The 15,981-nt window shown below is 44.6% G+C and overlaps 2 protein-coding genes and 1 non-coding gene across 4 annotated transcripts in view; 1 reads left to right on the top strand and 2 right to left on the bottom strand.

The window, feature by feature from the left end:
* LOC143010472 (PDZ and LIM domain protein 7-like) overlaps nt 1–10,510 on the top strand; it is a 30,297-nt gene extending 19,787 nt beyond the window's left edge. For both annotated transcript variants that reach the window (XM_076162803.1, XM_076162804.1), the window contains exons 6-11: nt 5,029–5,081; nt 5,335–5,581; nt 6,138–6,318; nt 6,427–6,547; nt 8,974–9,089; nt 9,371–10,510. In XM_076162803.1, coding sequence (XP_076018918.1) covers nt 5,029–5,081; nt 5,335–5,581; nt 6,138–6,318; nt 6,427–6,547; nt 8,974–9,089; nt 9,371–9,457 — 805 coding nt within the window. In that variant the 3' untranslated portion in view covers nt 9,458–10,510. The remainder of the gene's footprint in view (nt 1–5,028; nt 5,082–5,334; nt 5,582–6,137; nt 6,319–6,426; nt 6,548–8,973; nt 9,090–9,370) is intronic.
* trnat-cgu (transfer RNA threonine (anticodon CGU)) lies at nt 1,743–1,814 on the bottom strand. The gene has a single exon. It is a non-coding gene; the product is annotated as a tRNA-Thr (tRNA).
* Nucleotides 10,511–11,258: 748 nt separating the features above from the next.
* Nucleotides 11,259–15,981, bottom strand: part of unc5a (unc-5 netrin receptor A) — a 115,104-nt gene continuing 110,381 nt past the window's right edge. The window contains exon 16 of the mRNA XM_076162749.1: nt 11,259–14,610. Coding sequence (XP_076018864.1) covers nt 14,445–14,610 — 166 coding nt within the window. The 3' untranslated portion in view covers nt 11,259–14,444. The remainder of the gene's footprint in view (nt 14,611–15,981) is intronic.

Raw genomic sequence — 15,981 nt, 5'->3', positions numbered from 1 at the left:
TCATCCTCAATCCCACCTTCTCTCTCTCTTTCTCCCCACTCTCTTGCTCTCTCTCTCTTACTCTCACTCTCAATCCCTCTTACTCTCACTCTCACTCCCTTTTACTCTCACTCTCATTTGCACTCTCCTTCCTTCTCTCTTACTCTCTCTCCCTCACCCCCTGCAATCTGTCTCTCTCTTTCTCTCCCTCTCTCCCTCTCTCTCCCTCCCTCTCTCATATCTGTGCTGCGTGCCATCAGGGAAAAGTTCCTCACTGAGATTCAGAGTCCCCGTTATGCCCGTCTGAGGGACTGGCACCACGACAGGTCCGCTCGCGCCCTCAATATCAAATCCTGAGCCCCGGCCCGGCCGAGACGCCCGCACCGCCCCCCTCCCCTGCCCTCCCCCTCCCCACCTCCCCCGGGACACGGGAACCCTGCCCCTTCTCCCCATGCCAGAAGCCTGCTAGGGAAGAAGATAGCTACACCGCAACCGGACTACGTGACAAAGATGACGACACCGACAACAGCTGACCATCCAATGGCAGCTAACAAATTTCCCCTGACAGATGCAGACGGGTTGGAAAAAGAAGTTTGTGGTGGGGAAAGAAAGAACAGAGAACCCCCCCAAACAAAAGAAGTAACATAGATGACAAATCCCAAAGTGGAACCTTGCGTACTGAGCCTAAGTGTACAACTCCCCCTGAATGTTTTCACTTGATGACACTATTGAATAAGGTGTCTGTAGCCCCTTTCATCCCATTTTACACTACATTACTTGGAGTAAACTGGTGGAAATGATGGTTCTCAGCAGTGGGAAGCACCTTTCTCTCTCTCTCTCTTGCTCTCTCTCTCTCTTTCTCTCTTCATCTTGTAGTGTTTTCATTTCTGAGCTCCCCCCCTCTTATCTGGTAGGCTTTCTCCAAGCGTGAAGACAGAAAGGGAAGATAAATCTGTACTTTTGTGTTTTTTCTGCTGTCATCCAAAAAATATAAAACATCTGACAAAACAACCCTTTATTTGCTTCTCTGTCCTTTCTTCCGTGTTTCTGCCTCCTTTCTCTCATTCTGTATTCAGGCTCAGCTGATCTCTATCTCCTGCAGCTTTTATTTATTACCCCTCCTCCAGTTGAATTGCAGAGGTTCTTTGACGTATGTACTTGGCGCAGCAGTGAAAGAAGAAAAAAAAGTTGTAGAAGCAAAAGTCTTTAGTCGGTGAGCAACGTGTTTTTATTTTGCAGTCCTGAATTGATGAGCTGCCCTCTCTGAGGTTCAGCGGTCAAGGTTTATCTTCCGCCAGAGTAAATTGCTGCACAGTCGGGCATAAAAAACAACAAACGGGCAAACGGCCAAGAAATAACACACATTTATAAAATCAAGGTGTGGTGGGGAGCGAGGAAATGTGGTGAGCCAGGCAACACACAAGACGGTGAGAAATGTCATAGAAATGAATAGAAAGTAAACAGAATCATAGGTAATTAGATTAAAGTTCAATTTGCTGATATCCTCATCCAGAGAGGGGAAGGATCACTTGAGTGCTCTGTGGTGCCCCCTACTGATGACATTGGAATTGGTGGAAACCTTTCAGTCCTCCTAAATGTACCAAGATTAGCCACAAGGGAGAACTGCTGCTTCAATTTTCAGTCACTCTGGAGCGGTCAGGAGTCGATCCTCCAAAGTCTTCAGTGCTTGAATTAAATCAGCAGTAATTAAATTTTATTTCAGTCGGAAATCACTTTAAGTGTGACCCTTGCACTCTCTAGGAAGGCACAGATGGGGTTCGAACCCATGTTCTTCGGTTTACGAGACCGACGCCTTACCACTTGGCCACTGCGCCTGTCAATCACCAGTACAGTTCACAGAGATGCTCAGCTAGAGAGGGCGACCGCCATCTGTGAGCACGGATCTGATTAAAAACAGCCGAATCTGGGATTTCATTAATTCCAGGATGCTGCCTCACTGTTTGCTTATGAAATTGAAAGAACATTTTTGAGAAATGATTGCTGGGAATAATTCAGAAACCTCGTGTTTGAGTACAAACTTTGCTTTAATCATGACAGAGAACACAGGGGAAAGTTACTTGTACTATGACAATGTCTTGTTTATTTTAGGCAGAAACCTGCGAATAGAACGTTAGCTCATGGAAAAAGAACACAGTAGAAATGGGAGCAGTGTGAGTAAATGAGCAAAGACGCCTGCAACATGGCGTGTTTGAAGAGAGAAGGAATCTTGTCAGCAGGAAACGTAAAGCTGTAACATTTTTATGCAATTATTGTTGAAAATGGAAATCAAAACTTGCAGTTGGCTACAATTTGAAGTAGATAATGAAACAAGTGATCATAAAAGTTGTGGTTTGTTAAGGTTTGTGGATCGCGTCAGGATGCTTGGACAAATTCATACTTGCTTGCAAATCTAGTATTTACTAACCATTACAAAGAAATCCTTCTAAATCCTTCACAGTGCCGCACTGAAACCTGCACAGACTGGCTCCATATTTTGAGTTGATAACTGAGTTGTCCAGAAAACATGATGGCGTTGACATGATGATAAATAATACCACATAGGAAAGGAAGTTGTTTGACTAGCTTGTAAGAACATGAATTCTCAGGTGTCTCCGTTGTTTGACGCTTGTCAGGTTCCACACAGTGTGGCTGATGGGTGTCGGTGTCTTCTCGCTCCATCTCTCTTCTCTTGACTGATGTTGAGCTGCAAACCTACTTCTTCAACAAACTTCTCTCCTCTGCCTCGCCGCTTTCATGGCTGGGTCCCACAGTAGGAGGAGCTGTGGGAGGCAGGAGGACAGAGCTGAATCACAACATCGGGTGTTTAGAGGAAACAGGAAGTTCAAGGTAGAGCTCCGCGGGGTGCCCCTGTGTTAGTTTGCAGCCTGTCCAAAACTCCACTCGAGGCAGAAGAGGGGCCTGTGTGCAGCACAGGAGTGGTGCACCTTTGACTCTCTTTGAGCTCGTCAGAGAGGCTGATCCTGGCCTCTCCGGGTGGGAGCAAGCCCTCTGGCTGATGCACCTGCAAAGGTTTGAGTTGCAGCCACACACAAACCGCTTCAAAGATTGTGATGTGAGAGTTCAGCAACACACGCCTGTTGTCATGTGGGGTCAGGACCATGCTAGTGATGTATTTTGTAAATTGCTAGGCAAGGGCTCAGGAGGCAGCCTCGCCGCAGGCTGTGAGGTGGAGGCCAGCTGACCCCAACCACCGTGTCAAACATATTGAAAGAGGTCAATGCTCTCCTCATTTCTCTTAGTTTGACCTGGATCCTTCTCATCCTGCCTCCCTTTCTGTTGAACTGTCTGCTGATGATGATGCTCTCACCTTCATTAACTCTACTCTCTTTAAATGCCCCTGTGTCACCAGGCATGAACGCCACATCCAAGTGTAGAAGCCTTCCCACCTCTGTTACTTGTTGTGTGTTGTTGTTGGCACTTGACAACCTGACACAAGCGCTCTGAAAGAACAAGGTTATTTCAGGATAACTCATTTCACATTTCCTTCTTCTACTCTAATTACTTAATGAGAAGTGATTTCACCATCTTTGATTAGTCTGTTAGCGATAGCACAGCAGATGATGTAAACACGTCTGAAGCCTCAGGCAGCTTTTTTTCATCTTCCACGATTAAGCTTCTCCAGAGCTCCCTGCCTCAGCTCTGAAGCTTTTTTTTTGAACAGTCTCAGGCTTGGTTTGAAGATTTGAAGTTTGAAGAAGTGACACTTGCTGTAACTTTGACAAGTATCGTGGAATCTTTGTTTGAACCGTTTGCCACCTGCAGGCTTGAAGCAAAACTCTTTGCATTGATATCAGAGAGCAGAACACGACTAACATCTTCCTGCTCTGAGGTAAAGGAAGCTGCGGATGACGCCAATCAAACCTGATTAGAGTCTTAGTCCCTAAACCTTTTCTTGGTGAGGCAAATGGCTCTGTGAAATACACACCATGGTGCCCATTATACCCCATTGATTGTCGGAATTACATCATTGATTTGGTGAAACTGTCGCACAAAGGGTATTTGTGTGAAATTACCTGAACGAGAGCAAGCAGCAGTAGGATAGAAATGATTAAGTTCCTGAATTTACTCCACATAAGAGCAGTTTGTCCTTACACAACAGGTAACAGGATCCAATCACAATGATGCGAGCTCCAAGGCTGAAAGGAGATTAATTAAGAAATTGTGTTCTTTTTCTGTCTCTCTTTCTCTTTTTCTCATGTTTTCTTTTTGCTGACAGAGGTGAAGGAAAAGACAATAGAATAGAGTGTAGTCGAGCATGTTTCCTCAATCCTCATGGCCTAGTGGTTAGGTTACTACACAGCAATGTGGCACACAGGTTCAAATACCAAATTGGACTTTTACATTTACTGGTATGGTTCTATCTTTTTTTATGGCGAGTTTTCTTCACGTCTTTTTTCTGGGCTTTCTATTCTGTTGTTCTTTTTCTTCACCTCTTTTTTCTCGATTTCTGGTCTGTCATTCTTTCTCTTCACCTCTTTTTTCTCTTTCTTTTTGTTCACCTCTTTTTTCTTGATTTCTCATTTTATTGTTGTAAGAAATATCTGTAAGAAATATCTGAAAAACTGAAATATTTGAAAACACTGACTGTGTGGCTGAAAGCCTGAAGTCTGAAGGCCTGAAAGAGGTTTGAAAAGCTTCTCTGCCTGAAAGTATGAAGAAGCTAGAAAGAAGTGAAGACATGAGGTGTCTGAAAAAAAGCTGAACAGATTTGAACAGGGTTTCAACAGGGATTTTCAGCTGGAAAATATGAAAGATAGCAACACAGATAGTCACAGTAATAATGTCCTGAATATTCTGACTAGGTGGATGTTTGAAGGGTGTCTGTAGGTTGAAGTATGCAGAAGGAGTTGAGTGCCAAACACACGTACGGAGGAAAAAAGAGGAACAATACCTGTGATTGTTAGTAGCAATATTAGAAGTCAATCATGACACCATAACAGACAGCAATCTTCACCTAGTAGTAACCATGGATACCAAGACGTGTGTGTGCGTGTGTATCTTTTCTAATGAGTCATCTTCTCCCCACAGTGTTGAGGCGACTCCCTCACCTGCCAAGGCCCAGGCAGCAGATAAAGCAGATGGTGAGTTTGTGTTCCTGCTGATGCGTAAAAAGAAGCCAACCAGCAGATAGAGAGGCTGTGCTAATAGATTCTTATTGCATGTCACTACATGAGCAACAGCAGCAACGACACGACACACTACACAAAACTGTCACAAAAGACATCTGGAGGGAGAGCCTGGATTATATAAAACTGCAAAATGATTCAAAGCCTCAGCCAGATTGGAGACGGTGATGAAATTCCAAAACGATCCCTGTGGTTCTCCCCGGTTTAGGCTCCAAAAACGAGGCGGTGGCGGCGGCAGGACGGTCCGGACCTTCATCCCGACCACCGTGGGTCACCGACCCCAACTTCGCCGACCGTTTCCACCCAGACAAGACCAGCACGGTGGTGACCCAGCACCAACAACCGGTGGAGCCGACGCCCATGCAGAGCCGCAGCTCCATCCTGCAGGCGGCACAGCAGGCGCCCGAGGACAGTGGGAGGACCCCCCTTTGTGGCGCCTGCAACAAAATCATCAGGTGAGACTGAACGGCCGACGTCTGCGGGGACAGATTGATTAATTAGCTTTAACAGAAAGGAATCCATACATCAGCGTTACCCCTTAGCAAAGTGACACATGGGATTACTTCAGAAAAGTTCATTTTGAATTAATGAAGGCATTTGTCGGCATGATTAAGTTATTCGGCATGATTAACACAGTTTGGTGACGCCTTGTTATCAGGGGAGACAAGTACAGAATTATGGCACTATTAGATAGTTTGAAGCTCATCTCACACATTTACTTGTTTGATAGTTACAATTTGATGTTTACTTGTGAGGAAAACTGCATTTTTAATGGAAGTGATTAGTTGAAATCTAGCAGTAGATCTCAGAAAATGTCTCCTGAAAGTAGAGTCTGTTAAAAGTTGAAATCGAAAAGTAATGCTGCTGACATTTTAAAACAATACCAATTATAATTTTGCACAGTATCCATTATTTTTATTTCCATTGGATTGACATTGAAACTTTAGTATCGTGATAATTCTCCCTGGAAGTGTATTTGGACTTTCCCATTACGACTCTGGTTTCCTCCAGGGGTCGGTACCTGGTGGCACTGGGACGATCTTGGCACCCGGAAGAGTTCACCTGTTCGCAGTGTAAGGTGGTCCTAGAAGAGGGGGGCTTCTTTGAAGAGAGAGGCTCCGTCTTCTGCACCAAGTGTCACGACAACCGATACGCCCCCAACTGTGCCAAGTGCAAAAAGAAGATCACAGGGGTAAGAGCCGCCGGGTTCAACGCCACAGACGAGTCCAAATACGGATTAAATTGCCCTCTCACCGGGTTTAAGCCTTCAGATATTGACAGTTTCTCTTCCCCTCATCAGGAGATCATGCACGCCCTGAAGATGACCTACCATGTGCAGTGTTTCAAGTGTGCAGCCTGCAAGACCGCCATCAGGAACCAGGCCTTCTATATGGAGGAGGGTGAACCCTACTGTGAGAGAGGTGAGACAGAGTTTGAACCCTTAAAACATATACACATATATTCATTAATGGGGGCTGCATTCCATTTAGACGGTGCTCGCAAACCAAAACGGACCCTGACCATCGTTGTTGTCGTCGCGTGTTTGCTTTGTCTGCTGAATCTTTGTGTTGCGAAACATTTTTATTCATGATGTATGATGGGACAGAGCACAGATAGGTATAGGTTACAGTATAGGTGTAAGATTGTGTGTGTTGTGCGCCCCCTGTAGGATCATGTCCATATTCCAACTAACGCTACTTTTGATTGGGCTGTGGCTACGGCTCACATGTTGTGTAGAGCAGGGGTTCCCAAACGGTTCCAGGATAAGGCCCCCTGTATACCAATAGGTTCCAGCCAGGGGGGGCTGCCCCCTCGCGGCCCCCCAGAGGGTCACGGCCCCCACTTTAGAAACCTGTGGTGTAGCGTACTTGGATGGAATGAATAGGTTTCCATAATTCATTAATTATGCAAGAGGAGTACTCAGGTGAGGAGATGCAAACTGGTGTGTGAGTGTTTACACGCTAGAGTAAATCAAATTACAATCATAGAATCTGGGTTGATAACTTACTCTTACATGTTTGAAACATCCTAAACACAGTGGGTGAAGGAGGCTTGGTGTTCTTCTGGGGCTCCCGACTTCTAGCTTTAAAACTATAAAGCATAATAAAAAAGGATAATGATGCGACAGTGCTGTCAAAATGAAAATTAGCCTTATTTTAGCCCTCAAATCCCTCTGAGTTGCTGCTTTGAACAGTTTCCCTCACACACACACACACACACACACACACACAGTTTCTCTTTTTGTGCCTTTTTCCTCATTAATAGCTCCGAACACAAAGCGTCCCCTCACACACAAATGGAACAATGTGGGATTCATGTGGATTCTGGCAAAGAATAAAAGAAGCAGCGAGCAGTTGGTGTGAAGCTTTTGTGTTTTTTTTGTGCCTTTAATTCCTTATGGGAAGGTATCAAAATGAAGAGTGGCAGAATTGCAGAGTGTTTTAAAGGTAATGCCTCTGCAGAAAGCCTTAAAGTCTTGAATGAGTAAACGAAGAGTCAGAATCCCAGTGGCGGCTGAAAACAAACGCACCCGCGCACTCACACACACACACACACACACGCACACTGAGACCTCATGCATTTCTCATGAACCTGAGGAACCCCTGCATGCTGATGGGAGAGATGAAGATAATATCCCCTCACACAGGATTAAGTTAGTGATCCAGCGTATTTGAGCAAAGTTGTAGGTGTGTGTGAGTGTGTGTGTTTACTTTGAATGCGTACCGTGCAGCTGGTGGATGATTTAGTGATGCAGCAGGCGGGTGGAAGGATTTTCATAATTTTTATCAAACGTATTTGTAAAACGATCCATCGTCATATTATTGCTGTGGGTTTACATCATACATCTGTGAACCTACTGCAGTCCATCATGAAGGATGATGGTTACATCTGCTGTAATCTTATTTAGCTCCAGTTTACTTTACACACGTCTGTATTGGCTTTTATGAATGCCGCATGCTGTGTTATTATGCTGTAAATGATTTAACAGGGCAGCGTGTCTCTGCTGCTACCCAAGGCCAGGAGTGGATCACTGCTTTATCTCAACCTGAGCACTCAAACTCTGAATAATGCCTTTAGCATTGATAAACATTGTGCTACCTCAGCATCTTTCAGGGATTGTGCAGCTCTCACCCACTCACTCTCCAGCAGCGGCAGCAGCAGCAGCAGCTTTACACACTGACACTTTACCCAGAGTGCCCGGCTTGAAAGGAAACCAGCAAAATCCACTACTGGAGCAATTTCCCCCCTTATCCTAATCCTCACCTTACACTCGGGAAACACACAGATGTTCAGCAGGGTGACACTGTGACGAGAGCACCTAATGAGGAGTCGTGCGTTGCTCCACGGCCATCACACACACACCCTAATGTGTGTTTAGTGCCTCCAGGAGGGAGAGATTTGATGGATCAGAGAGTTCATCTTCCACAGCAGCCTATAAATTAGCGGTTCTCAAACTGTGCTACGTGTGCCGCTGCAGGGAGTTGAAGCGCCCGACCCCTGGTGTTATTACAGATGACTGTAGTGTTCAATTTTCAATATTTTCCAATCATCATGGTTAATTGATTTGCTTTGGGTTTTGGCGATAAGAAGATTCTCTAAAAATGACATCATAATGACCCAAATTTCCAATGTAGTCAAGCTAACACTACTTGCTTTTACAGTCTCAGACCACAAAACAGCCCAAAGCATGAATGTGGACTCTGACAGAACGTTTCTATTTCAGGATGTAAAGGGTTAAATGATGTTACTTGTAGTGCTAGACATACAGTATATAAGATGCTCATAAGACCTTTCTTTGGTCTCCATACTGATGATTATTCCACCCCTCACCTTTCTCTCTCCTTAGACTATGAGAAGATGTTTGGCACCAAATGCCACGGCTGTGACTTCAAGATTGATGCGGGCGATCGCTTTCTGGAGGCCTTGGGCTACAGCTGGCACGATACGTGCTTCGTCTGTGCTGTAAGTCGTTTTGATTGATACGCGGGGGCCCGTCTGTGCCCCGTCACTTCTGGCTGTCCCGACACAATGCCGCCCGAAAGATCTGCTCCCCTCCATGAACCTCCAGCATTTCATTCTCCACATCTCCTCCTCCTCTCTGCACTCCATCAATCTCTCCAGCATCATTTCCTCTGGAGAGAAGTGCAGAAAGTGAATGTAGTCAAATGTTAAAGTCTGATCTCTCTGTGTGTCTCCCTCTGTGTCTCTCTGTCTGTCTCTCTCTCTTACATATGTCTCTCAAGCTCTGCCAGATCAACCTGGAGGGGAAGACTTTCTTCTCGAAGAAGGATAAGCCTCTGTGCAAAGGACACGCCTTTGCTCCAGTGTGAGGAAGAGATGGAGAGCTTCATCATCATCGTCACAGGGAAAAGAACACTCCTCTCTCTCTCTTGCCTCTTTACTCTCCTCCCTCCGACACACACACACACACCTTACATGTTACCAACCGCACAGTCTCGGTTAAACTCGGTCAAACACGACCTCCTCTTCATCCTTGGGATATTTTCTGTTGATGTATTTGATGCCAGTTTTGCAAACTGCTGCGACTCGGGAACGTTTTGCGTAACTGGAAGCAGCGGCTGAATTATCTCACGCCGTTCAGCACATCACAGCAGCTCATTTAGATTTGGTGGTCTAATCTCGTCCTTGTTTGAAGTGCGACGGGGTCTCGTTTCCACTCTGGATGACTCATTGAGCCTCCAGTAGTCTCACACACTGCGGTAATGATCTGCCACTTCTCTCGTACTCTTAAAGGCCCATTCACGACCTCGGCCCACTCACCGATTCTTTACCGTGCCGCCTATTAATGTAATGGAGGTCTAGCCGAGCGGAGAGGGGACAGCGTCAGACCTGTACGACACTCCACGTAACCAGTAAGTGCTGTACTTTGCACTTTGGCTCTGGAACACAGATAATCACTGTAATTGTGAGTGGAGTAATAAGCCTTAATTGATCCAATTTTAATACCGGCTCATTGAAGCGGCGATATGTTTTTGAACGATGTAAGCTCTAATTATTGAGACGACTTCATGTAAGAAACAATGTGTTAGTTTTTGTGTCCCTTGTGTTGTTATGATGTGGTGACCATGGTAGAATTCTGTATTTATATTCCTTTTTAAAATGGGCCTGTAAGTTGTTTTTATACCTACTCGCATTTATTTTGTAAGCTTGTCCATCCACCGATGTTTTTGGGAGAACAATTCATTTAAGTGCCTTTTTAAAAATCAAGCTTTACACAAACGGCTCTACAACCGTAACTCAAGGACCACAGAGTCTCTCCCTGTTATGTGTGTTTGTTTGCGAGAACTTATTTGTGGAAATTCAAAGTATAATGGGGATTAATGTTGTACCCACTTTATCAATAAAGATTGAGTGTATTCTCATTTCCATTTGTGGTTTCTGAATGTTAAAGTACACTTAGTTTATTAGGTACATCAGTGCTTTTTGCATTAACTGCCATTACATTGCACCATATCCTCTTTGCAGTGTTGTTGGCTTGGGGGCGGGGCTACACATGGGGCGGGGTAACATAAGGAGCCGGGGTTAAAGTAACACCTGAAGGCTCATATGGACAAAGAACGGGAAGTGAGCCATCGTGAGAATTGGGATGAAATCTTTGCTCACCATTCACAGATACTGTATTTTAACTGGTGTATGTTGCAGGAATGTATAATACGTCATGCTGCCTCTATGTAACCCCGTCCCAATGTGTACCCCGCCCAAGCTGCAGCAAAGACTCACACACTACACATAATCACCCTTAAGCTTGCCTAAAGAAACATAAATCAGTTATGAACCAGTCATCACTATGTATGATCCTTATACTGCGTTCAAGTGGTGTTGGAAATTGCATTCATACAGGCAGCAAAGAAGTATTGACAAATCAAAACCTCTGGATTGTTGCTGCTGGGTGAGTTTAAAGACTTCAAAATACCTTTACACTTTTTGGGCTGAATTTCTATAAATAATAAAAGCAGTTATTCATGAAGCACTTGAATGCAGCAACAATCAATCTCTATACAATGCAGATAGAACATCATTTCTCAAGTAAAGGATCCAGTCCTTCATTTAACAATATATAATTTATTTACAACAATTTCAGGTTGAATTACTATACATACCTTTCTGAAATGTCATAGATATATATACATAAGGCCAAGTAAATACTTGAAAGCACTTAGAAACGAATTTCCCAAATTCTACCCACAAAGCCATATCATTGTCCAAAAAGTACAGAAAATCTCCCTTAGCAGAAGTTTTTCCATTGCCACAAGAGTTTTGACAACAGTTTACACTGACGATAAGAAACACAAAGGGGTTAAAAAACATAAAAAAACAAGAAGAGGGATTATACAATTGCATAAGCGCTGTGGCGTGTAATAAATACAGCATTTTTGACTCGCAGAAAGGCAAGGAACATTGAATCAAGGAACTCAATAGAAAGAAAAGAAACATTCACAAGTACATAAGTCTTGTTCTCTGTTAAGAATGGAAACTCAGGAGTGACAGTGAGGTATACACACACACACACACACACGCACGCACACACACCTTTGACACTGAACAGCAATGATTGATACACAAAGTACAACTGTGAGATGTTTTTACCATAACACAAGCCTCAAATTATGAACCCACACTTGCCTGTCCTTTGATTTACAAACTGCACACACACACACACGCGCGCGCGCACACACACTCTGTCTGCAGATAGTTAGAATTTGTTAGGATAGATGTGAAGATAGAAGCTGCACGTCCTGGTGGCTGGTGAATTACGTTACTGAAAGATGCTTAGACACACACACCCAACACAATGACGGCGGTGATAAAATCTCTCTCACACACGTACACGCACACACACACACACTATCTGACTGTACAACTGCCATGGCTCGTCTAAACGTGCTGCGTCGACACCGGCTTGTCAGCGTCCAACAACTTATGTCCTCCCGTCTCCAATTAGTCTCCGCAAGCTTCCAGTGTGGCGCCTCACTAAGCGACTGTGACTATTTCTGCCTTAAATGCTTACAGGAATGATCATGTTGACATAATGCAGGGGGCAAGGACCAACCAAATATGTATAGAAATGTCCTGTAAAACAGTCTCTAAACCCTTAACACTGCAAAAAGTCTTCACTGCTAGATCTCCAAAGAACAGGATATAGGCAAACACGTCACGGTTTAGACTTGACAAATGCTGTGCCAGTTAAGTGTCTTTTTTTTTGGCTTCATATTAAAATATAATTTACATTTCTTTACAAAGTGTTAAAATAATCTTCGACGTATCACGGCTCGGACAAACAGCACAAACTTGCCTCGGAGACAAAAAGAAAGCAGAGAACTGAATTTCTAAAGACAGGAAGTGCAAACGAAAAACAAACATGGAGGCGATGTGAGGATGAACCGTGGTGGCCTCGAATGACCCGTCTATAAAACTTTGGTTACCAATTCTTCTGACACACAATATGCAAAGTGACACCATGTGGCTGGTATAGAAAAAGTATTTACATGTGAGGGCGACCTGTGAAAAAATTCAAGATTTAAAGGTGACGCCACCGTGTCCTTTGAAGGAGAAGAAGATGGATCCAAGAGTTTCTTCAACAAAAGAGGAGAAGGGGAGATGCTTTAACTGGGACGTTTATGGCGTCTGTATGTGGTCAGAGGAGGCGTGTTGAATGGGATGGAGAAGAAGAAGCAACAATAAAGACGAGGAAAGCAAAAAAACATTTTACTCTGACAACGAGGAAACAAATGTACATTCTAAATATCTGACAATCATTAGTAAATCGCTCCTGTTCCGTGTTTCAGGTGTATGTGTATGTGTGTGTGATGGTCTGTGTCTGACTGTAGGGGGCGCTCTTTACAACTGGTACTGACGACTTCACATGCAACCCTGAGGCAGAGGCAGAGGGAGAGAGAGAGAGGGCTATGGCTAATTTAGGCCTGTGCGCACTTTGTTTTACACTCTGTGGTTGTAAAGGCGCTGGCCTTACCTGTCCGTGTTCATGCAAAAAAAGATGGTGGATGTTGCGGTTTGTGCTCAGTGGCGTCAATCAGCCGTCTCATCCGGGTGACTGAGCTCCCCCGCGCGCCGCACCGCAAAAGTGGGATTTCCCGTCAACGTCGCCTCATGAATTATGAAAACAAAGTGGCGGCGCGAGCCTTTCAGCGCGTGCGTAATCTGCTGCAGATAATTTGTAGTCAGTGTTTTTTTTAAACGCTCTGCATTATTCATCCTGGATAAATAACCCGTTTGCTTCTGTTTTGATGTCTGACATCTCCTCTCCCGCGGAATTAATGTAATCAGAGGGAAAAGTCATTTTAGGAAATGAGTCTCGACGACATTCAGTATTTACATACACAGATGGAACGCTTTCCGGCCCTGTGGCGCCTTCATGGGCTGTGGGACCGGAAACTGAAGACAGCACACAGTCGAGAGATGTGAAACAAACCGGGTGGATCAGGAATCAGAGGCTTTAAAATAGAAACGGCTTCTGAAATGCGATTTAAGTGAAGATTACACTCAACCCCCACCTGTATAAAGTTCAATGACTTCACAGCCAAAGTATCGATCTAAGCTGCGGGGCGATATGCGGCGCATGTTACATTCACAGTAGTGATACCGGCTGATTCTGACACAGACGAACGAGATGAGACGCGCGTGGGTTTATTTTGGGGCTCTGGCATAAAATCTATTTTAAAACCTGTAACCTGTGTGTGGTGTGCTACAAGCTTCCCGTTTGTGTGTGTGTGTGAGTGTGTTTTTTGAAACATAATGACACGTATAAAAAAATAGACCTATACAATGCCACTGGGTTTGGGGGTTGGACGGCGAGGGGCGTTCACGGACCCTGATGACCTAAAGAGCCTGTTCTCATCGACACAGGCTCGCTGAAACACGTGAACGGTGCATCGCATTATTAAGAATCGATCGATCCAAATTCAAAACGTGTTGAATTAATAATATCGGCCATCAATACCTTACGTCTGCATATTGCTCCTTGCTAGCCATATGTGGCTGATTTGTATAAAAAGGCATGGAGTTCCATTTAACATACATTTTAAGTCTCAGGAGGAATCGGGGGTGCAGACTAATTTACCCCTTCCCCATAAATAAAAACAATGTTTCTAAAATAAAGGGTTTCATCGGGGTGTTACGTCTCTCATTTGGTCTGTTACTTAAAGAACTGAATTGTTTTAGATTGGAAATAGGGACTTGAACCCTTCGCTCTCCTCTAGCTTGAAGGAGAGGGACACCGGGGCAGCTGCGTGTCATTTCCTGTCCTGTCCTCCGTTACCAGTCTCTCCGCTCAGCGGGTTAGCACTCGCCGTCCGAAACCAGGAAGATCATGGCTTCCTGTTTGCCGATGTCTGCCATAACGGTGGCCAGCTGGTTGATGTTGCCGCTGTGGAAGTGCTGCGACTCCCACAGGTCCAGGATTTCAGAGGTTGGACTCACTTTGGATGCAAAGAAGCTCATGTGTCTGCAGGGGGAAGAGCACAGGGAACAAGAGGATGAGGATGAGAATACAAAAAACATCTTGCATCGTCTAACTCTTGTCAATGACGGCGTTGACTGTGTTACACATCTACGCTCCCAATATGCTGATTTAGTGATGAATGTTGAAAGGTGCAGGACCACAGTCTCGCTCCTGAAACAGCCATCAAACACAATCTCTGTGCATTTCCATTTCAAGCCCCTGTGAAGCTTTAGAACTTAATCCTCCTTCTTTTCCATTTGATGTTGAAATTGGTCCTAAATCCTTGTTGTAAATCCTACATGAACTCTGACAGTCCAGCCGGATGTGACCTTTTCCATTTTTAGGAGCAGAACCTTTAGGACATCAAACCCAATCAATGACAACAAAGCGTCGCTCTCAGCCAGCGGCGTATTTGATGGTGAGTGGGATCTGATCCCTGTGGTACCTGAAGATGCTTGTTTGATTTAATGGCCTTTTGCTGTTCTCCAAATGTCTAGGGCCTCACGTGTTATGTAAAGCACACGTGACAGGGAAAGCCTTGGCACAAAGGTGGATTGTGTGTGCGTGTGTTTTGCTCTATGGGGGATGGTGACACTAGAAACAGTAAACAGCACAAAGTCTTATAAGTTCACTTTTGTGAAAGGTCAGAAGGAGTCCAAGGTTGCTCATATCTCCTGTTTGCCGCTTGAGAACGGCTCGTCATTGTGTTAGTTGGACTCAATTGGATTTTAAAGAACACGGCGCCTTCCCTCTGCGTCGAGAGCACACAACAAAACAAAGTGCCGGTCAAAAACTGTCTGGAACAAACCGCCGTCTCGTTATTCAGATAATGCCACGTGAAACTGGAGCTTATCTGGTATGGTTCACACACAGCTGCATGCACAGACGGGGGAGAGAAAGATCAAATAAAAGCTTCTTGGCATTTTAAGTTTTATTGATTGGTCTTATCCAGGCGGAGACGTTCACACACACACACACACACACACACACAGGCACGCACGCACGCACAGGGAGGCAAACAGGACTACATCAGCACGGAATGCCAAAGAGCTGCTGTGTTTTCACTAAAACATGTTGTTAAGGCCCGATCAAACAACACAGGCGTTGTTCTTCTCTAGACTCTAAATGAGAATTGATTATGCCGAACAAAACATTGCTAATTAAACCTGTAGTGCATCAATTCCATTTGTGACTAATTGGAGTAAGTAAAGTTGATTGGACAAATTAAGTGTACCTATTTGATTTCATTACAGCGGAGAAATTAAATTGGAAGATAAAGGATCAATGCACGGGAGCTTCCTCTCTGTTACAGGTGCTCCAGTGATCAAGTACAGATACTTGATGATCGGCTCGCGTCCAAACTCAGCCCCAGAC

The sequence above is a fragment of the Genypterus blacodes genome, unplaced genomic scaffold, assembly GCF_046128005.1.
Source record: "Genypterus blacodes isolate CSIRO-AG114 ecotype Tasmania unplaced genomic scaffold, CSIRO-AGI_Gbla_v1 ptg000128l_1, whole genome shotgun sequence".
NCBI lineage: Eukaryota > Metazoa > Chordata > Actinopteri > Ophidiiformes > Ophidiidae > Genypterus > Genypterus blacodes.
This window is presented reverse-complemented; position numbering and strand designations above follow the sequence as displayed.